The 24,351-nt window shown below is 35.1% G+C and overlaps 1 protein-coding gene across 1 annotated transcript in view; it reads left to right on the plus strand.

The window, feature by feature from the left end:
• Positions 1-281: 281 nt before the first annotated feature.
• LOC145688340 (ubiquitin domain-containing protein 2) overlaps positions 282-24,351 on the plus strand; it is an 87,854-nt gene continuing 63,784 nt past the window's right edge. Inside the window, exon 1 of the mRNA XM_081762468.1 lies at positions 282-568. Within this exon, the coding sequence (XP_081618594.1) occupies positions 487-568 (82 nt within the window). The 5' untranslated portion in view covers positions 282-486. The remainder of the gene's footprint in view (positions 569-24,351) is intronic.

Raw genomic sequence — 24,351 nt, forward strand, 5'->3', positions numbered from 1 at the left:
TCATCTTAAGTCAAAACTGCTATGAGCATAAACGCAAAGTAAATTGCTAAATTTGCGTTGCGTTAACTTTTGTAGATAGTCTATGAAAAAATATGTTGGAATAGATTTAATTCCAAAAAAAAACAAAATTTGCGTCATTTACATCACGCCGCAAAATCAGCATATGATATCGATGCTACATGGTTTCTCCATTTTATACTTCTCATTCGGACAGGCAAACCAATTGGGTAGCAGTGGAAGAAGAGGCAAAACAGTGGTTTTTCTATCTTTTTGTTTCTGGAACCTACAAATGGTAGAACTTCATTTACTGTTTCTCATCCTCCTGAATATTTCGTAAAGGTCTTTGAAAAATGTTGTAAAGTCGGGTTTAGTCCGATTGTCTCTAGTATCTGCCAAATTTTGTCAATGCAGATGAGGTGTTTCTTTTCATAAAATGGATCTTACGGCTAGTTTAGCTGAGATGCCGAAAGTTGTGAATTGTACAGAATGGGAGGATGCATAGGTATCAATAGAACCAGCAATAGCACTGTAGATATTTCGTCGGAGAATGTTACAAGGGTTAACTCAGGTAAATGTGAAAGTATTCTTTAAACTTACTGAACTCAGAGGACATATATTACTGATAATTTAGATCTGAATAATCTATCCAGTTGCATTAATATTTATCATGAGTACTGTACTACTCTCAAGTAGATACTAGATAGGTCATTATCTATTATTATTATTTGAAACCTTCGACATGCAGTACAAGTTTCTATTTGATACGGACCTGTTTCGATGTGTACAGATAGAATTTCGTCGTTTGAGATATATGATTAATAGAATGTTTAAACAGTGAATTAAACCAAATTCATTCTATTCCAATAGAATGATAATAAAGCGCAGTAATTTAATAGAGGAATGGTGCAATTTAAAGATAATGGAGTAATATTTTTTGACTATGAGCGTGAAATTGCATTAATTTACTTGTTTAAATTAGAATATAATAATATGTTTCTGTTTATTAGATTCTAGATTATATAAACTCACTTATGTTGTGTTCTATATTAATGTTATAATTTCAGTGACTTCTCGTTTAACACCTTCACCTACGATGGCATTAGTGCTGTATCGCCGAATACACGAAAATTGTGTGTATATATATATATAAGGTTCATTTTGTTCCTTCCACAAATCACTATGTAGTGACTCTGGCGTACTTGGTAGGGATTATTGTTAGAAATACAGTGTGGACATATGGCATAAAACCTAGTCATAAAACACGAGCCAGCGGTTATAGTTAAGGAGCCGTACTTCCCATTTAGGGAAGGACAAGAAACGCCATACTTTCAGGAATTATTCATTGACTATCTAGGATGTTAAAAAGTAGGTAATAGACTGAGTTCTTGCCCTTGTACTTAGGGTGTTTAGGTAGTGCAACAGTAAGATGTATCCTCGTGCACGGGAGATGAGAAGTAGCTGTTCTTAACTATTACCCCCACCGATTCAGATTTTAATGGAACTTCGTGTACTTGTGAACACTACTAAGGTATGAAGACCTGTAAAATTTTTCTTGCGAAATCCTAATAGTTTGTGAGAAATACGAGATCAAAGTTTCAGAATTTCAGGCATCCAGGTCGTTCTCGAGGCCATCTAATATTTCGTATAGCTTAATACAAAAATTCATATCTCAGTATCTAAGCAATGTATCACTTGGAAATTTCTACCCGAAGTTTATATAAGTCTGTAGAGCTAATGAAAGAAAATACCATCAAGATTGCTGTACATTAAGGGTGAAAAATGCACTCTTGCACTTCAAAATAGTTTTTTTTTTTTTTTTAAATTTATAATTTTACATAATGCGCATTATCGCTGTGAGTCGGACCAATTACCTTGCCGCTCTTTTTTTAAAATTGAACCTTAAGGTATGTTCTAAGAGATTGTAAAATAAAATTTGTGGTTTTTTTTTTGAATGCTTCGGTTAGCAATTCTCGTTTAACCCTTCAAGGCCAACGCGCCAGCTTTTCGTGTCATCTGTAAAGTATTATTGCCATTGATGCAAGCAAGATATTGACACATCATTGCTCGATTCACTCACACAGGTCTCAAGTAATTACTAAGTATACGTGTTGTTTGTGGGCGTTCAGAGAAGCGGGATAATCAGGCTAGAAACATTCACTTTCGAAATTTTATAGAAAAAGAAATCTGTTTGCCGAACTATTAATATAATCAAAGTGTATTTAGTGTTAAAATTCAATTAATTTTCCAAATCTATAGTCCATTATCTTTCAAATAACGTAGAAATGAAGGCTATATGACAATCCGGGGGGGGGGGGGAGTACCGGATTATTTTTCGATTGGGAAAACTTACTTTCATAAAAGTAATTTTGAAATAGGTACAAAGTACAGAACATAACTCAATTTCGTACTTCCTTTTATCAACACGAAATAAAAATAATGATTGAACTTCTCCACTATATTAAATTGAAAATTTGTAACCAAAGAAATATACAGAACTTGTGTATGCAATCAATTTCTTACGTCAGCATATGCAAATCACAGTGATTGGATTTCACTATTTGAGACCGAAGGAACTTGCTACTTCGTTTAAGCAAAACGCAGCCTGTATTGTTCCTCCACAAACTGAACCTCCTTATCTGAGAAATAATATACTCTTCCAGTACCTTTAGTAAAGGGGGCGCACACAGAATAAATAATATTGGATATCGGAACATGGCACACGTCGCCTTTTACTGCAGAAGGCCAGTAAAAGTATGGAGCCGGTCCAAAAGGGTGCATAAACTTGACTTCAACATCATTTTCCTCTTCATCTTTACCTAATGCAAACGAAAAAAAAAAAAAAAAAAGTTATCGTAAACACATGCAAGATACGAATTAGTGATGATGTCCGCGATGTTCATTCGAGAAGATGTCTTCTCTTCAGTAAAATGAAACTGAAATCTGGATCAGCACTGATTCGCTTTGTCCTAATCGAGGTTTGGCTTAGAGGAGAGAACTGATGATATAATCGTGTTCCAGGAATTGTATTTGCACCAGAAAAATGATTTTGTAGTTTTTTGCGTGTATCTATGAGAGTTTGTTTTTTCAGCTTGCTCAAATTTATATGTTCAATGCGAGATCTACAGAAGGTAAAAACTTTTTCTTGCGTATTTAAAAAATCAGAACATCTTTAAGACTTTCTTTAGTAAGCAGACGTTTAATTGTCCCGCCAATACCATCACATGGGGATTTACCATGGCTTGTAGCAAAAAATGACCATGATGCACTTAAGGAGAAATCCTCATAATGGTAACGAAAACTCGAAAGTTATTGTCATAATCCATATTAAGTGGAACTACAGGCTTTATTGCACATATCGAGGACAGTTTTAGTTACATATATTGAAAACAAAGCACAGGCGATTATTGTAAAAAATGGGTCCAAGTAAGACTCGCGTTCGGGCTACTTGAACCCACCCCCATATTTTTCTACAGAAAACAATTGAAATCTGCTCTGAGACTAAGTAGGACGTAGGTGTTCCAAGAACAACACTTTTTATTTACTGCAAACCACAAAGAGAACATGTTAAGAGGTACTATCAAATATAATGTTTGTAATAGCTGATTACGTTTTCTTCTGCAGTTGCACGAGCCCTATCTATATTAGCAGCGAATCTAGTCGTTGACTGGAGGTGCATTTTCTAAAATAACTTCACTCAATCTCGACTGGAAAGATTGTCTTAGAAAGCAATGACAGTTCTCCCATGCATGGCAAAATAGGACTTCACAATAAATCTGAAGTCAAGTTAATTAACGAGGAATCCAAAATCACAAACTTTATCAAGATGACTAGCGAAGGCTAATTCTTCTTCTTCAGTGAACACTTTCAGATGGCCCGGATTCTGCCTTGACCTGTTCTTTAATCTTCTTTCTATGGTGGAACGACTTATCTTGAAGTAAGCTTCTTTTCTTTTCGCAACATTTTCCCCGACTGAATTGCTGGTAAACATTCTTCAAGCTGTTATGAAAAATCAGCATATTTTCGACCTGCAGGCAATCTTTTATATTGATGTACCATTTTGTACTGGTATCCTTAAGGAAACAATGAAAAGTCCTTACTTGTGTGACACGTGACAACATACCTTTATTTTTCATTGATAAAGATAACAAAGGATGGGGTGGGATAAAGATAACAAAAGATGTGGGACAAAATATCCATGTTTTCCAGGTCATATGTACACACTTCATATACTGTATAATGCAATTACGCACACATCTTATTGTATATGAGAAAGTTTACCATGTCAGTTTCATTAACCTATATGTAACTACTTATGTGTATACTTAGCATTGGTTCCACTTCCTTGTAAATAGTGTCCACACATAAAAGTTTGGCGCTCAATAAATACACTCTTTTCGCCAACGACCTTTTTCACCAATGCTGCTCAATCGTAGCCTACCACAGAACTAGTTTCAATGTGTGTACGCCTGCATTATTATCCCATCTAACGGATCTAACTCTGAACTCTCATTATTGCATTGCATATGGGACTTTAAACGAGTTTTTGGTATGGGTCCAAGTAGCCCGCAATTACGGTACTGCTGGGTGTAGGGTACAGGAATCAGTAGACCAGTGATACCCTTGAACTTCGTCTTGAATTATGTAGAATAATTTTCACTGAAATCCGTCAGAACGACGGCTGTCTCGGGCTCAAGATTTTTCTTTCTGTCCTTTAAGAAATGTGATTGTGCTTTGGAAATAAATGGACAGAAATAAATCAATATTGTCAGTATTCGTATCCAGTGTGACAGTACTTTTCACCAATTCTGTTCTGCCCGTTGATACCCACTGGTAATATGTTACTTCCTCCCCAGGATCAAAATCCCCGAATTTTGCAATCAGAAGCTGCCTCAGATTTTCACTGAAGGGACACTCGGAACAGTGGCTCAGTATGCAATCCCGACTGTACACAGAACAAACTAGATGACGGATCAAGTCTTGATATGTCTCTTCTATATGACATGCATGCAGTAGGAGAATAACGTTTTGATGTATTGTACACACGGACACGGAATGTATCCCAGCAGAATCTGCTAATACGCACCACTTAGGACGTAGCATGCAAAATTTAGAAAATCCAATTTTAATGTTGGGATGTTGATGTTTAAATGAGGAGTATAATTCTTTTAAATTCCCAAGTAATAATCGTTTCTCCGTGTGTACATTTTTTAAATACTCACTGTTTTTCCTGGTAAAATTCTGGAATATTCATCATCAACGTAGAAATTCTTTACTATTTGAATTGTATCTTCACTCAGCTGTTTTCCCTTTTTCAATTCAGGAATAGCTAAAATTTCTTTATTCTTCAGAACTTCCCTTGCTTGCCGGACGGCATATTCACTCACATTAAATTCATCGACAATCTGTTTCCTGCTCCAAGATGAGGGCACTAAAATTAACAGTTGTGCTTTTTCTCTTCTAGTGATTTTACCTTGGAGTTTGGCCTTTATTGAATCAAGAAGTTTATCCATATCATGAGCCTTTTGTTTCACATCTTTTGAAATTTTACAAAAATCTTGTTTAGAGATAAGCTCTTTTCCCACAACTTTGCGTATTTTACTTTTCAGAGCAGAACTTGCTGAGTCAAGCTTTCTTTTAGCATATGCAGGCTTGCTGTGTTACGAAATAGCATGGAATTTTGGAAGTGACTTGCCTAATGCTGTAAGTGAAACATTAAGATGCTCTACAGTTTCGTTTTTTGCGACAGAGTCTTCTAAAACAGATACATCGTGTTCACTAAATCCGCTCACGTCTTTGCATTCAAAGGAAATCCCAAGTTTGTTTCTGCAATTGCCGCATATCTTTTGTCCAGGAATAGCCTTTACAGAGTCAATGTTTTTATTAATTTCATTAGCAACATCAACACTTACTTTTCGCAAAGCCTTAGTGGTTGTTTTTTTGTGGCAATTAAATCGATCAAAACAACTTGTCTGATAATGTTCATACTTCTTCAAGTAATATGTTTTATGATGTTCACAAACAGTAGTTAACAAATCAGAACTGATTCCACTCCTTTGGGATAACAATTCTTTCTCGGATGCACTGATAATACAATGCAATTTGACCACCCGTGTATGGCTGTTTTTGTGGCATTCACTTTTAATTTCCTTTCCTACACTGCACTGTTCTAATTCACTTCGCGACATCGTTGTAGGCCAAATTATCACTTGACAGGATGAACAACACTATCTTGCAGGAACCCCAATAAGTATTCAGTCTTAAGCACTCAACACGACATAAACATCTGCACAGAAACACAGCTGAAACCAAAATGAACAAGTTACTGTACGGCCACAATGCAGAATCAGACAAGATTAGACATGTTCCTACTCGCATTGCTCAGAGAAGATTTTTCACGTCAGCTTGGTAGTTCAAAACACAACTTGCATGTTCGCGTTAACTAAACGATTTTCAGTCCCTAACTAGTCCTGCATTGTATTTGATAGTTTATTATGCATCATGTACATTCACAGCTAAAAGTTCTGAGATGAAGAAATGAAATTTACTCCCCTCCCACAGTTGCAAATTCGGTCAATCTCACTTCGTCTCAAATACTGAAAGCTACACAATAACTCGAAAAATAACAGTGAGTTTAGAACTTCAGATGGAGAAAGTATTTTATTCAAGTGCTCATGAAACGAACATTTGTCCTTGTGTACAGGATGTGTCAAAAGTCCCCTGACATAGGGTAACTCGGTTATTATCAGAGAAAATGTAAGAGGGAAAATCGTCTCCAAATATGTTGTTTTCAATCTAAAGTGAAGGATTTTTTTAAATCTAATAGCCGTTTGGGCTGTACACTCTTTATGTACCCGATGTTAAATGAAAACGCAACATTGCAATTTACCTGGACCCACAACATAACTGATTGAAGTTACTGTCTTTTACGTTAACGTGTCGATGGCCAGCCCCTCTATTAATGGCAACGTTGCATTTTCGTTTAACGTTGGGTGCATAAAGAGTGCACAGCCCAAATGGCTAGTCCGATTTAAAAAATCCTTCACTTTAAATTGAAAACATCATAATTGGAAACTGTTTTTCCTCTTACATTTTGTTGTAACTATGATAATAACAGTTACCCTATGTCAGGGAACTTTTGAGACACCCTGTATATTTAACAACTACGAACGTAAGATACATATATCAACAAATATATTAAATAAATGTATACTCTTCAAGTCATACAAAACTTTGCATTATGACTAAAAGCTTGTAATTTAGTTTGTGCGGTTAGGTTAAGTTTGGTTGGCAGGACTTTTATCTGGCACTGACTTCCCCTTGACTGTTATATAACCTTCACTTCTACTTTATTTGAAAGATAATGGACTGTAGATTTGGAAAATTAATTCAATTAAACATTAAATTCGCTTTGATTATATTAATAGTTCGGCAAACAAAAATAAAAAATAAAATAAAATTTCGAGAATGAATATTTCTAGCCTGGTTATCCCGCTTCTCTGAACCCCCCACACATTTCAACACAAATAACACGTATACTTAGTGATTATTTGAGACCTGTGTGAGTGAATCGAGCAATAATGTGTCAATACCTAGCTTGCATCAATGGCAATAACACTTTACAGATTACACAAAAAGCTGGCGCGTTGGCCTTGAAGAGTTAAACGAGAATTACTAACCGAAACATTAAAAAAAAAAAAAAAAAAAAAAAAAAAAAAAAAAAAACACTAACTTTATTTTACAATCTCTTAGAACATACCTTAAGGTTCAATATTTTAAAAAAGAAAAGAGCGGCAAGGTAATTGGTCCGCCTCACAGCCATAATGCGCATTATGTAAAATTATAGATTTACACAAAAATTAACTATTTTGAAGTGCAAGGGTGCATTTTTCACCCTTAATGTACAACAATCTTGATGGTGTTTTCTTTCATTAGCTCTACAGACATATAAACTTCGGGTAGAAATTTCCAAGTGATACATTGCTTAGATACTGAGATATGGATTTCTGTATTAAGCTCTACGAAATATTAGATGGCCTCGAGAACGACCGGAATGCCTGAAATTCTGAAACTTTGGTCTCGTATTTCTCACAAACTATTAGGATTTCGGAAGAAAAATTTTACAGGTCTTAATACCTTAGTAGTGTTAACAAGTACACGAAGTTTCATTAAAATCTGAATTGGTGGGTGACATGGCCTGGGTGATTTGACGTGGAATGAGCCTTTCGCACAATTTCTGCAATTGACGCGTCTTAAGTTTAGTGGTTCCCCTCCAGTTTCAAACCTACAAAAAGCAGTTAAAACATTAAAAATTGTTGTTAGATTAGGTTATACGGTAAGAACAGACTAGGACAGTAACTGGAACAGGTTGTCATAGAAATTTAATAGATTATCTTCATTATTCTTGTATAATTCTGTAAAAGTCAATGCGGAAATAATCACATTCAGCGCACCGATTTGCCATCCTTTACGACTACGATGCTGCTGAATCATCGAAACCTTCTGCACCTTACAAATAGTGCTCACTTCTACTTATCTTTTCTTGTATTAAACATAACTTTATTGCCAAACTTAAAACCTACACATCTAAACATCACATAAGATCTCCAGATCATCATTTCTTACAACACATCTCCCGTAAATTATCCTAATTTTTATAAAAAACAGAGGCTCTAAACTTAACCCATTGACGCTCGTTATTTTTGTATAACTCGATAAAACAAATACGATGTGTCAGAATCTTGTCATTTACGCACCATTTCCACACTCCTTTTTCCACCAGTAAATCATAACAAGTGTACCTCTCCCAGGGCTCATAGCGAGTCACTGTTTAAACTAAAAGTTACTTTTTTCCAAGTTGGTCACTATAAGTTACTTTTTTTCAAATTTGTCACTAAAAGTTACTTTTTTGGGAGGTAAAGTGACTTTTTCGTGTGATTTATGTTTTGCATTGGAAGTTTTCTAAAAAAATATAAAAATAAATTGAAAAAGGCAGAAACTTGTTATTCTTACTCTTCTGAAAGTTTCAGTACTTGCTGCCACATGTGAAACAGTCAGCTTTATTCTCACTTCAGCTGTTATTCTTTCTAAAGTACAGCGGATGGTTGGTGGATGCTTAAGCTCTCATGGTGGGGTTGAGGACCCTTCTGTGTCTATTCTTTCTTCTATCGTAATAGTCTTTTAGTTTTCTCTCGTAATAGTTAACGCTCCGCTCAACGTTGTGTGTGTGTGGTTGTGTTGATCATAATGTTCGTCTTGTGTTATGCTTTTTGTATGTTCTTCTTAAGAGTAGGTGATGAATTGGAATATTTCATGGATTTAAGAACTCTCAATGCTAAGTTAAATATAATGTCTGGGATGAAGAAATTCGGAAATAGGCCAGAACTGTTTCCACTTACACAGAAGCTTCTTACATCTGCTAAGTCTGGTTACCGTAAGTACAAAGCATACTTAGAAAGCTTAAGAAAGGAGGAAGCTCAAAAAAAAGTAAAGAAAAGATGAAACAAAACAACAAAGAGAGAGGTGATGGAGAAATTGACAGAGGAAAAAAGGGGCATGATGAGATTTTGGACAGTTTTTCGTGTGTTTTTGGTCACTTTTCAACTATTTATAAGAGACCAGACCACTATGAGCCCTGCTCTCCGCCAAACAGTCTCTTCCGCCTTCACACAATGCCTCGTACATCATCAAAAACAGCCACCAACATTTTTCGTAACGTCACCTATTCCTCTCACATGACTTTCAATTACTCTTCCTCAAAAAGCAAAATGAATGCTCCAATTCGCCCGATAAATTTCCTAAAATTGGTCTGCTGTCACAGCACTTACGTACCGAAGCTAAACGGAAACGTGATTGTGCTGATAATGAATAAAATGGTGTTACGAAAAAAGTGGGAGAATCCCGAGAAAGCCCACACACACGGGGTTTGGCCACTAGGAAATTGACTTCGCGTAAGATAGGAGCGAACCAGGATCGAAAAGGATGATTATGAAATTTCTTGCGACTAATTGTATGAGATACTTTCATTAAATGTGAACTTCTCTTAGCAGGAAATGCACCCTTATTTTCTTAAAAACTGTTCCTTAATGGAGGAGTTGAATTAATGGGTGCAAGTTGACTTTAAGAGGGCTGTGTATAAAGTGTAGATATTGCATGAAAACACAAAATTGATTTACGTGCCACTGAAAAGCACGAGTGTTACTTAGGAACACTTCATATGGTATAAAGCACGTGCCTTGTGTATGGCGCAGTTTTGCGATACTTGTACACTACCTTCACCTCGTCATCTCTTCCTTATGGAGCTACGTGGTAAAGAGCACATTTCGCATTTTCGTGTTTCTACCTTATTAATAGACTTCGGATCGATATGCACTAATGAACGACAAAATATGCGCTAAAAACCACGAAAATATGCACCAATCAAAAGGTAAAGTTAAATGAGAAATTTGATTACATCTTTAGAAAAAAAGTTGTAGTACTTTAACTACATATACTTCACTATGATGCATTCATGCTGAAATACAGACTATGCAGTTTTTTTTTTTTTTTTTTTTTTTTTTTTTTTTTTTTTTTTTTTTTTTTTTTTTTTGCAAAAACCTTCTGCGTTTGTCAGTCAAAATATTACTGTACATTGAAAATGTTCCTTCCGTGTCACGGGTCGTTAAGGGACAGTATTTTAAAAGTGTAATGTTACTTGCCGATAAATCTGAAATTCTTGCGTAGTTCTTCCCAGGAACACTATTTACATTAGACAAGAATTTTATGCCAGGATTTTTCGCGTCAATTGATTGTGCATTTCGAAGAAATGCTTCTCCCATTGATCTTGGTAGCGTCTGTTTCGTTATGGAATCAAACAGCTCAAACGCACTACAAAGTCCTAATCATCCGTATTGTAATCTCGCTATGATCTTTGAAATATATTTACTGAGAGAAGTAAATAAACATTTTTGGCATAAGTATATAATGAAACCTGCTTAGCGAAATTGAACAGGACTCGCAAAAATTTCCGTTAAGGGTTTTCTGATTAACGAAGATAGATCTATGAAAAAAAAAAAAATAATAATAAGATACACTCATGTCCAAAATTATTGTAGCATGTCTATAAATATGTTGTAGGAGTATAATTTGATAACGAATTCGCCCGGTATTTCTTATAATGTTAGTATGTGTATAGTCGGCAAAGACATGTATGTGGAAAATTTCATGTCAAAAGAGCAGTAAATAAGAACAATAAAAAGAAAATAAAACTTTCTTGTCTATTTAGCAACATTTTGTTTTACTCATTCTAATTTTCCTATTTATAATTCTTTTCCTATGAAATTTACAACAAATATACATTTCCCGATTATATACATAGTATAAGTATTAAAAGTATCCTACAAAATCATTATCAAATTATATTCTTACAAGAAGACAGTTATAAATATGCAACAATCATTTTGGACATGAGTATACATACATATAATGGACTTAGTGAGATAAAATAACATGTTGTACATACCGTATTCAATTACAGTATTTATTTATACTGCGAATTAATACACATAACACTTAGTGAACAACAAAAAAAAAAAAAAAAAAAAACCTACATATGGTTTCAAAGGCCAAGACAAAAAGTAGATGCTTTACCTTTTCAGCGCTCCTCCCTCTACTTTTGGCTTCTTTTTTTATCTGTTGTGTATATTATGCTCGTTCCATGTCTCTAGAGCAGCTTTAGAACGAGTTATTGGTATTTGGAAATTACTATGTAAATTGCACTTCGTTCAAAAATTCGCCGGTCCTAGGACCTAGGACCTTATATGGCGGTGGACTAAAGGTTAAATCTGTAGGGTAACAAGTAAACGAAGACCTTTACAGACAACGTAGTTCATATACCTAATCTCTCACAGAATGTCTAAAATCTTTCTAAACGCTGCATTCCGGAACTTGAAAATTTCTGTTAAAAAGTATATTTTAACATCAGTTGTTCGTAACACAGGTTGCGCCTAATCAAGAGCTTTCTTATATATAACCTTTCATAGGACCGTGAAATATTTCCGTTTAATAAGGGTGTAGTTGAAGGTAGTTTTTACTGTATTAAAAGCCTGTATTCGAAAACTATGTTCTTGTTTAAAAGAAAATAAATCTACTTGAAATTACTTTTTGTATCCAATTATGTGTAAATCCTAGAATATTTTCTTGTAGCGTAACATTGTCCGTTTCAAACAGCAATAATTTACAATGCATAATATTGATACTTTAAATCGAATAAAGTGATTTGAGCGAAACATAGAGTATGAATGGAAAGAAAGTACACTTATCGGAAACATAACAGAAGACTTAGTAGGAAATTTACGTTTCGAGAGACCGAGTTGCATATCAAAGCAACACAAGCTTATATTTAAATACTCTCATAAACTTCTTAAAGGAAAACTTGGGAACTTATCTCCTTATCTGAGTTTGAGATTTTTTAAATCAAATATTTTAATTAATTTAGAGCTCATTTTCAAAAAGGTTATTTATTTCTTCCCTAAACACACTTCTCAGCGGTTTCTTTGGGATGAATTCTGTCTACATGAAAAAATAAAAGCCACATTTGGGTTGTTTCATAGTTGTATAAACCCTTACCAGACTTGAAACTGCTATGAAAATATAAGGCCAGAAAATAGAGAGCTGCTGAAGTTTGAGGTTTTGCTGTCGAACAAAATAGAAATGTCCTCTTCTTAAAATAAGCTTGCTTGCTTTGAAAATACTACTTGTTTAGCATACACTTTGCAAAATATATTTTCTTGTTGAATTCTTAACGTCTCTCAACTTCAACTTCAATCCATTGTTTCAGAAAATAACTAATACAAGATTTTTCGGGCCCGTTTAGTTGTAGTGCAACATCTTTGTCCAATTTTTGTCCATTGTCCACCCAAGGATAAACTTTGTACCATTCAAATTAACAAAGGAGGGCCATTTTAAAATTTCGGCCACTTCGATCACCTGTAGATTCGAATTTTAACTACCTAAGAATTTTGCCCAACCAAGAAAAACTTTTATGCCATTCAAATAAATGAGGGTGGGTCACTTCAAAATTTGGCCACATCGATCATATGTACCGCGACATCTTGAAATTCAAATTTTAACAAGGGGCCGCGGTGGCTCAGTGGTAGAGCGTTCACCTCTGGTGCTAGGGATCTCGGGGTTCTCCCGTTTCCTCCCACTTTCTTCATTCCACCATTTCATTCATTACTCATTATCACCGTCTCCTTTAGCCTGACCGGCATAACCGTGGGACGTAAAACTCAAAATTTCATTTCATTTTTTCGAATTTTAACAAGTTTAAAATTTTGTTGATTTTTTGTGCGTTCATGTACCACCAACAAAGCATTTTGTACCATTAAAATAAACGAGGAAGTGTCATTTCAAAAATTGGCCATTTTTATTACCTGTAGTGCGACATCTTCAAATTCGAATTTAAATTAGCTGAGAATTTTGTCCAATTTCCCTACATTTTTGTAGCATCAAAAAAATTGTACCACTGAAATTAACAAAGGAGGGCCATTTCAAAATTTTGGCTACCTTAATCACCAGTAGTGTGACATCTTCAAATTCCAATTCTAACTAGCTTACGAGTTTTTCTTATTTTTGTAGATTTTTGTACCACCAAGATAGTTGAAATTTGAATTTGAAAATGTCTCACTGCAGATGATCCAAGTGACCAAATTTTTAAATGACCGTCCATGGTTTATTTCAAGGTACAGAATTTATTCTTGGTGGTACAAAATTGTTCAAAAATTCGACACAATTCTGAGCTAATTAAAATTCGAATTTGAATATGTCGCACTACAGGTGATCGAAGTGGCCAAATTTTGGGATGACCCCGTCATTTATTTGAATGGTACAACAGTTTTTCTTGGGTGAACAAAAATGGACAAAATTCTGAGCTAATTAAAATTCAAATTTGAGTGTGTCGTACAACAGCTGATCGAAATGGCCGAAATTTTGAAATAGCCTTTCCTAGTTTATTTGAATGGTAAAAAAATTTTTCTTGGGTGGAAAAATTGGACAAAATTGTGAGCAAGTTAAAATTCGAATTTGAAGATGTAGCACTGCAGGTGATGGAAGTGGCCAAAATTTTAGAATGGCCCTCCTTTGTTAATTTGAATGGTAGAAACTTTTTTCTAGAGTAGACAAAAATGGGCAAAAATTAGACAAACTTCTGAGTTAGTTAAAATTCAAATTTGAAGATGTCGTATTACAACTAAATGGACCCAGATTTTTAGGACCACACAATTTCAAATCCACTCACACGAAACAGTAGCAACTTTAACTTTCGAGATGGGTAACGGGGAAATTTTGTTGTAGTTGATTTGACACCATTATTTATATCTTCTTCCAAAAGGGTGACAGTCATCATCGTTGCTGGGAAGATGGATTACTCACCCCTTTCTTAATCTCCCTTCACATGACCTTAGAAGATATTGAAACCGACAAGAATGAACTATTTAAAGATCGTGAGTCTATTTATAATAAAAACTTGAAATTTCACTTATAAGGAAAGTTGTTGTACGTTAAAATTATCAAATTTGGTCGTTCCTTTAAATATGCATTTATATGCAATAACTTCATAAACGTGCACTAACCTCCGAAATATGCAAATATATGCACTATAAAACTCTGCTCTTTTACCCCAAAACACCTGAAACGAATTTCTGTTCAAAGAGCACATCAATATCACATCAGGAAAAAAATGCAAATATACAAAAATCCGAAGTCTGCTTATACATGTGAGAGGTAAGATTCCGATATATTTTGATTACTTATACAATCCTACTGTGAAATCAATTAACATATTTCTTCCGTAGATTTTATGAATTTATGCCAAAGAATGGGATAGTACTTGAAATTTTAGGTGTTACAGAAAATAAATTGGTACAGATTTACACTCACATTGACGTATTAACGAGCTCGTGTAGCCTCCAAACGGTCAGAGATATGGGAAAGTGTTTCCTCACAAAGTTGTTCAAAATTTAGCGATTGTTTCAATGGGGGCAAAATAAATCCATCTTTCTATTTAAAATTTTGAAGTTTAATTTCCGGAAAGTTATTCCTGAGAAGCCCCTCGTTTCAGAACCACGTGACGGGTTCCATCTCAATTTAGGCAGGGCATGTACCGATCAAGTCATGGATTTTGGTAATTATTTTTTTATGAATTCTTTATGGATAATTAAGAAACACGTGTTTTTATTATTTTTTCGAAAAAAAAATCTTCTGAGATATTGCTTCTTTAAGTTCATTGTCGGTAATTGCTGAAGACCAAAAAGTAGTATTCTGTACTACTTTTGACGAAGCATATCTCAGCAACAAATTAACATCAAGAAGTTTTTTTTTTTTTTTTTTTTTTCCTTATAGATAACTATGCGTAGTTTGCGATGTCAGAAGATTACTCCCATGTCTTGTATACAGGGTGTCCAAAAATTGTGGCAACTTTAGAAAAAAAAAATCGAAAATTATACGATTTCAAAATTTTTCCCTTTTCCGTAACAATATATATATTTGTTGTTTACAACTTTGAGTAGGCATGGCTAGGCTCTTTAATGCAAAAATACTTTAAAGAGGTTGTGACTGTTATTTTAGCAGTAACAACAGCGAAAAGTTGGCCGTTTTCGCAAAGTTCGCCATATTTGGACGCCATTTTCTTAGAAAACATATTTTCAAAAAATATAATTTTTCAGTATAAATGAGCTATGTATGTGTTCTGAAGGCTGCTCACCAAGTCTTATGTTTGACCACGCACTGCTTTAGATTTTATGGCTAAAAGTTTCCTCCGAAAAATTGTGTTCACGAGGCAAGTCGCGAGATATTGAAATTTGACGGAAGACGATGCTGCGGTCGCCGATAATTCATTTCTCACCTTTGCGAAGTTCGCAGAACATGTGCTGATACATTAGTTACCATGTTTAATCTCGTTCCTTCCTCCTCGAAACGTAGTTCGGATTCCACGTTAATCAGTAGGTCTACGTTCATATAGGCTCGGTGCTGAACGGGCGCTAAACTCAAAATCAATCAATAAATCCTCTTCGTCGTAATAATAATAATAATAATAATAATAATAATAATAATAATAGTAATAATAATAATAATAATATAGTAATAAATTGCTATTTCCTGTAGTAGGTGGAAAAGGTAGAGAATTCTTATCCAGGAGGCCATGTATTCGAACCCAGAAGTTTCCAACTCTACATATTTTCCAATTATCGTTACCTACACCAGTCGAATGCCGGGATGGTACCTTGAAACCAAGTCCTGATGTACTTCTTCCCAACATTTTTCGTAACTTCGTCCTATGCTGAAAGGTCATAAATAAAATAGTAATAATGACGATTATGATTATTATACTGCGTGGCCAAGTTGGTAACGCGCTCGCTTTCAGTGCGAGCAGCGCCGAGTTCGATTCCCTGGTGCACAAAAATTTCGGTGTTGACCCTGCATCGTAAGGACAACTGGGGAGCTATCTGAATAGAAAGATAGCGGACTCTGGTTTGGAAAGCCAGGTTATACAACTGTGGGAGCCGAGGCGGGGACCACGTCTCACTCATTCAAAAAGCAGTTTGACAGCTTAAGCTCTTCAGGGCTTCGTACTATGGAGTTATTATTGTTGTTACTATATTCCAACTGATTCTAGTTTTCCACAAACAAGCGGAGGCCACCACTTCTATGCAACATGTTGCAATGGAAGAATAAATTATACAATATTCTGTGGCCCTTTATTAACAAAAACGAGACATTCCCTAAATAGAGGCCATTACCGAACGGTTGCAAAATCGGGATTTTTTCTAATGTTAGTCATTGGTTTTGACTGTAAAGATTGGGAAATTCCCGAAGTCCTAAAGAAAGCACTTCGTCTTGCAAACGCATTCTCAAGCAGATCATTTCGAGTGTGAATGTCGTGGAATGTGCTGTGGGTGGTTAGTTTTGCTGCTCATTCACTTCTTATCGTAATTTTTGTAGTGCCTACGAATGTTAACTGAATACGTTCTTAAGGTTCGCATTTTGAAGAACTTGTGTTTTCGACTATACGGGCTCTTAGAATTTAAACTAAGACTGGAATTTTCATTAATTTACGTAATCGTGAGAACATGTTGTAAACATGTACAGTGTGGCTAGGACACAGCATGTACACAAAGTTGTTGACATAGTGCTTTGTAGAATTATAATTTCAGTCTCTCTCGTGCATATAATTGTGTAATTTCGCGGTGTTTTGAGTATTATCTAAGTACAAGAAAAGACCTTCCTGAACCATCCACACCAAATATTCAACCTAGTACTCCCACGGCAATATCACGTGGTACTGATGAGCAGAGGTATGAAGATCCTGCAGCTCTCACACGTTCTTTAAATTTGGCCGCACGAGTAATGGAAATAGACACTAGTCCCCCTGTGCCACCGACAAGTCTCAAAAGTCACCAACGAATGTCATATGCGTGAAAAAACAACGTAAACTATCTTAAGAATTTGAAAAAGTTGTCGCGAAAACAGTAAGTTCAGTGTACAACGTCGATTTTACACCAACTAAAACCACCCCAGTCAGTCCCGTTAAGTGTTCTGCATGTGTAGCATGGGTAGAAAATATCAATAAAGGCTTTAGCGCAACATCATCTTACAATCAAAAGGTACGATTGGCTACGATAATACCAACTTCCATTTCCAGGTCAAAGGCACTAGAATTATTCCCTTCCATGACAAAATACTTAATTGACAAGTCAAGAACAGTAATAAAAACCAAAGGAATTTATAGAAATCCCGACCCATACTGTGGCCATCCAATTGATGAGAACACAGTTGAAAAAGCTTTGAAGTATTATCTATGTGACGAATTTGACTGCTCCCGTCAAAGCCCAAACAAAAGTGATGTTTTCACTGTGGTAGAAGATGGTATTAAGACAAAGAAAGTTAAGCGATACCTAACACGGTCAATTAAGGAAATATGTAAAGTCTTTAGAAGAGAAAATCCAGAATTGAAAATGAGCCACTCAAAATTTTATAGCCTGCGGCCGAAATGGGTTATACCCCAACCCTATAGGGACTTTTGTGTTTGTGTCTGCTGTGCGAACTTCGAACTTGCCGTTATTGCTTTAAATAATCTGAGAAACAAAAAACTAGTAAAAAAGAAGTTTTCCAGGAGCACTTTTCACTTGTGGTATGTTCAATTGACAGTCAAAGTTGCAAGCTACAAGAATGTGCCGATTGCCCTGGTATAGAAGGAATACACATTGCTTCTCTGGAATTGAAAGAATACCTAACAGAAGAGGTTTCTTATGTAGTTTGGGAAAACAATGATCTTATATCGAAAATCGTCCCTCTGCAAAGTTTCGTCGCGTACATTGGTACAGCCACAGTTAAAGTTCTTGTGCATAGGGAAGTGAAGGAAATTCAAAGGAAAGCTGTTGCTACTGAAAAGCTTTAGTGCGTGACGGTAGTAGTTACTTAGTAATGCACCTTGATTTTGCAGAAAATTGGTCTGTAATACTGCCTGGGGAAATACAAAGTTACCACTGGCAATCCAACCAAATCTCAATTTTCACCTCAGTTACATACAGTGGCAATGAAACCTGATCCTACGCTGTTAGTGACGATAAAGTGCATGACACCGCCCATGCTATATACGCTATGAAAAAATTGAGGAGCACGTTAAATTGACAAGCGAAGCAGAAATAAAGTTGACAGTTGTGTCCGATGGAGCAGCTAGCCACTTCAAGAATCGATTTCAGTTTCAGGAACTGAAAAATCACTCGTATAAATTTAAACAATGGCTTTTCACGGCAGCTGGACATGGAAAAGGACGATGTGATGGCATTGGGGGACTTGTAAAACATTTTCCTACACATCACAATCTCAGCAAAAGCGCTACTGAAGTGATTAAGAATGCACAAGATTTTGCATTAACTGTCCAAGATTATGTACCTTTAATTAAAATTATATTATTACGAAGTTTGGATGTGGAAGATTTTCGAAAACAAAAAGTGTCGACGTGGCAAAAGGTTCGTCCTATTATAGGTATTCAGAAATGTCATCCTTTGCTTTCCCAGAACGACAAAATGTACTTATCTCGCACAGTCAATCATGATCTCCACGAACCAGAGAACATTGGGACAAAGTATTTTGGGGATGGCTTTGTGCAGTTAAATGATATTAACTCTCGTTGCTTTGTTACTTGTCTTTATGACGATGAATGGTGAGTGGCAGAAGTTTTAACGGTAAACTATGAGTTTCGTGATGTAACTGTCATCTTTGTTACCGCATGGGCCTTGTGGAGGTTATAGATTTCCCGCTGAACACATAAAGGAAGAAAATATATGTTCTATCCCACTAACAAACATTTTAAAAGTCGTTAATACACCTGTACCGGTAGGCAGCACAGGAAGGTCACACAAAATAAATGTTTTTGATATTAAGGAAACCTTATATTCGCATATAAACATTTGTTTGTAAGCATGCTAGCATATTATTCCATTATACACAAATTGTTCCATTGCGTTATTACTGGATGGGTAACATAGATTTCGACCGTGCAACAGTGTTCATAGTAGATCTTATTTTGCGAATCAATGTTGCCCTTTTCTGTTTTTTGATCAATATAATTTAACGATGATAACTAATGTGCTGTATCAGCACATATTCTGCGATCTTCGCAAAGGTGAGAAATGAATTATCGGCGACCGAAGTATCGTCTTCCGTCAAATTTCAATATCCTGTGATTTGCCTCGTGAACACAATTTTTCGGAGAAAACTTTTAGCCATAAAATCTAAAGCAGTGCGTGGTCAAACATAAGACTTGGTTAGCCTTTAGAACACATACATAGCTCATTTATACTGAAAAATTATATTTTTTGAAAATACGTTTTCTAAGAAAATGGCGTCCAAATATGCAACTTTTAGTTATTGTTACTCCTAAAACAACAGTCACAACCTCTTTAAAGTATTTTTGCGTTAAAGAGTCTAGTCATGCCTACTCGAAGTTTTAAACAACAAATATATATATTGTTACGGAAAAGAGGGGGAAAAATTCCGAAATCGTGTAATTTTCGAATTTTTTTCTAAAGTTGCCACATTTTTTGGACACCCTGTATACAAGACATGGAAATAACCTTCTGACATCACAAACTACACACAATTATCTATTAGACAAAAAAAAGAATTACTTCTTTATGTTAATTTGTTGCTGAGATATGCTTAGTCAAAAGTAGTACAAAATACTACTTGATGGTCTTCAGCAATTACCAACAATGAACTTGAGGAGGCAATATCTCAGTAGAAAAATTTTTTCGAGAAAATAAAGAAATACGGGTTTCTTAATTTTCCACAAGAAACTCCCAAAAAAAAATATTTACCAAAATCCATTACTTCACCGGTACATTTTTTCTTGACCTGCCTGAATTGAGATGGAACGCATCACGTGATTCGGCACATCCACTTTGGTAATAAATTTTTTTGTTTCAAAGATTACTATGAACTAGGAGCTGAGTTAAGACCCTATTACGGATTTCGTGAATCACCCGGTATATATATTATGTATGTAACCACTTTTCTTGCTTTAAATCATTCCTTCAGGTATTTTGGAGCATGCTCAAATAATTGCGTGCAGACTGATGTGCCATAAACTTTTTTGCATGTGAAAAATACACCAACCTGTCCGCTACAAGCAAGAATTGTATTGTATTAAGGGTCATTCCATATCAATTTAACATGGTGACTTTACCTCACCATCTCAGATTTTAATGAAATTTGGTACATAGATGCCCTGTAGATAGACTTTAAAAAATACCAAATTTTAACTTTATATATAGACCGTTGGAAAAAATGTCCAAAATAGCATTTTCAATGTATTTTCAAAGTGGAATTGCAGCTCTCCTAATTGAGCTAGCGAGCTGGTTGAGGCGTCATTTTAGAGCATTTTTCATGCTCCTTCCTGTGGTATACAACATGATATAGGCTAATACAAATTTCTATTTTCAAAATGATTTTTTTTTCAAAAAGTACGTATTTTAAAATTAATAGATAGTATTGTAAAGCACCTGGCAAAATATGAATTTGGGATGATAATGGATTCATTGTTTAAAAAATTCAAAACTTCTTATTTTTCAAGAATACTCTGTACGGAGGGTAATAACACAAAAACAAGTTTTACACTTTTGTGAAAATAAAAATGAACACTAATCTGAAGAAAGAGTACAGATGATTTCATAGTAAAACTTTTCAATAAGTAGGGATATGTTTATCACTTGAAATTTGAAAAAGTGACATATGTTCGGCATACATCACTTTCAAGAAGAACATAACTTCATCCATCGGGAGTTACGGGATTCACTTTTGTCAGAACGTCCACTACAGACATCCACAGAACATCAGCGTTTCTTGGATATGAGAATGGCCAAGTGGATGAAGAAAAGTTGTTACTTCATCAAGTTCTTCAATTTTCTGTAAAACATACCCACCGCCAATTTCCTTCATAGGCAGCGGTGACATAGCCTGATATGTCTTCTAATTGAAGTTTATTTGAAGATTGTGACACTTCCTTTTCCCAACCCTGCAAACCATCTGAAAAGTGTTTCACCAGTAATGTTGTAGTTTTGGGAATGAATACATGATATTGCTGTGTTCCTTTGATAGTCAATGCTTGATCGAAGCGACTTTCCAGGAACATTTCAGCTTCAGTATATTCCTCTTGGGTTGAGTAGGCAAAATTTACTTTGGTAATGTTTTCTACTGTCCACTCAAAAAGTTCGTCTTGGGGTTTGAATCTGATTGTCATAGTGTCCTTGCACAAGCTGCCAGTCTCTTTACTGAACCGCCTACTCCATCGCAAGGCCCTTTTCCATATGCTATAGCAGAGAAGTGCCACCCTCCTTTCACTTTAAAAGCTGCCTCATGAAAGCAGTGGTTCAAAAAGTTTTTCTTATTTTTGTATTTCGCGGTAGACCTGTCGGAAAAATAATAATAAATAAAAAAACCTTGTTTGAAAGTTTTTGAAATTTGAATGTCAGAAATATGAGTTTTTTTGAAAGGTGTAAACAGCAACTGTATTGTGCTCCAGGCAGTCGGAAACTACATATTTAATATGTTCAACTTTGTTTTCCTGTTTGAAATATAAAACAAAAGGATAGGTTGTGACCTGTTAGCTTATCCAGTGGTAGCTCTGTGCTTCGTCTAGTAGCGCTGTGCTATAATTTTCAGAAAAATCACAGATGACAGCAAATTCTGGTTGTTTGAAATTTTCTTTTGTGTGGTTAAGGAAGGCTCCCTGTTGCTTGCCAGTGAACTCATGTCTGCTCGCTAAAGCTGCTTCAATTCGTTTAGTTTGTTTAGGCTTAACGTCCTTATGTAATAGCGAGGTTATGAAGGATTTGACATATTACTTGAAGTGGCATTTGAACCACTACTCAGTTTTCACCTGGGAGACATTTTATAGGCTCATCGGGCTCCTTAATTACAAGGCGAAAATTAGATTCAAGTAACACACATGATTCGACATATGTGAAAACGTCACTATGAAATTCACGTGGCATTTGTGATTACTATTTGTGGCATTTGTTTTTTACATCAACTGTTTTATATATAAAGACACCTGTTTTAAATCAGCCAACCCTGCTGTTGTACCAGTGCTATATGTATACTTTTTACAAACCACGTTTATTTACAGTAACATTTTTAATTGTGAAACTTGTATTAATATTATTTTAAAGTTCAAAAGTATCAGCACTTTAACTTGCTTTAAGTTAGTTTTTAAACTATGAGGTAATAAGTATAGCCAGCAGATTACAAGTCGGTATGATATGTTTTAGACCCATTACTGTACTCTTCATGTTAGTGTTCAGATTTATTCCAACAAATTAAAATAAATAAATAAATGCATTCGTGTATTTTTCAGCTAAGTACAAGATATTAATGAAAACTATAGTGTTAAATTTTTTTAACAATGAACCCATTATGATCCTAAATTCATATTTTGCCAGGTGCTTACAAGAATACTATCTATTTATGGAATTAATTTCAAAATTTTAAAATGTGAAATATTTTGAAATATTTTGAAGTAAAAGTTTGATTTTGAAAATAAAAATTTGTATTAGCCTATATGATGTTGTATACCAGAGAAAAGGGCGTGAAAAATGCTGTAAAATGACACCTCAACCATCTCGCTAGCTCAATTAGGAGAGCTGCAATTCCAGTTTCAAAATACATTGAAAATGCTATTTTGGGCATTTTTTCCAAACTTTGCATAGCTCTACCTTCAATACCGGTCGATATATAAAGTTGAAATTTGGTATTTTTCTTAGTCTATATGAATAGTAACTCTGTGCAAAATTTCATGAGAATCTGAGATGGTAAGGTAAATTTTGTTCTCAAATTGTTGATTTGACCTGAAATAGCTCTTAATAAGAAGCGAAAATTTTACCTCCTATCGCACCAAAAAATTCCTAGCTTACCCTTTCTAATTACTGTGATAATGGTCGCAAGTCACTGAAATTGTTAGCAAATTAACAACAAACTGTACACTCTTACGTTTATAGTGTTTATCTTTCGTGCACCATATCTTCTGTTTTGTTATGCTCGTACTTAAGATCTTTCGTAAGTAGAGATTAATTACGATGCAGATCGAGAATATTCTTATTTATATGGCTACAAAATGAACTATACCGACAAACTGTAAGAGATGATTTCTCACATCAATATAAAAGTTCTTATGGGTCTATGGGGAAAAGGGCATAGTTTCAGAGCTAGGGCCGTCCATAATCCTGGAAAAGCTACATTTCAACAAAGGTTATTTCGAATTCGAGGAATGTGGAGTAGTGGTTCATATCAGCATAAAGTAAGTCTCACATACGCTATCCAAAATTGTATATTTCAGCAATGTGCAGTGGGTGTGCAAAGGAGGGCATAATTCTCAAATATGCTCTTGACGTAGAAAAGTAGTCCAGTGTAGGCAAAGATAAACCTTGACAACAGTGAACACGTCATGCTTTGGCGGGAAGTCGAATGTGTTTTAAGGGACCTCTTCGTGTTCGGAATATTATTTCCAGCCATATTTTGTTTCACGCTTATGCGTGAATATATATACCGTGTTATACTACGTGACGTGTTTTTCCTCTGTATTTCATGCATTTTTGTTAGGATACCGTGTAATTTTAGTAGTTTACGAGGTTTCTATAGAAATATCTACGTAAAATTGCCTATAAATAAACAGCGCATAACACGAAAAATATATACTTACCTAAGTTGTATCTAAAATTCATTTATATGTGATTTTTAAGTTAGAAAGACCTCCTTCTTCACTCATAGTAGCCCATACAAAACAAAACAAAAAAAAAAATAGTATCGAAGAATTCACAT

This window comes from Thermobia domestica, chromosome 1 (genome assembly GCF_964235325.1).
Source record: "Thermobia domestica chromosome 1, izTheDome1.hap1.1, whole genome shotgun sequence".
NCBI lineage: Eukaryota > Metazoa > Arthropoda > Insecta > Zygentoma > Lepismatidae > Thermobia > Thermobia domestica.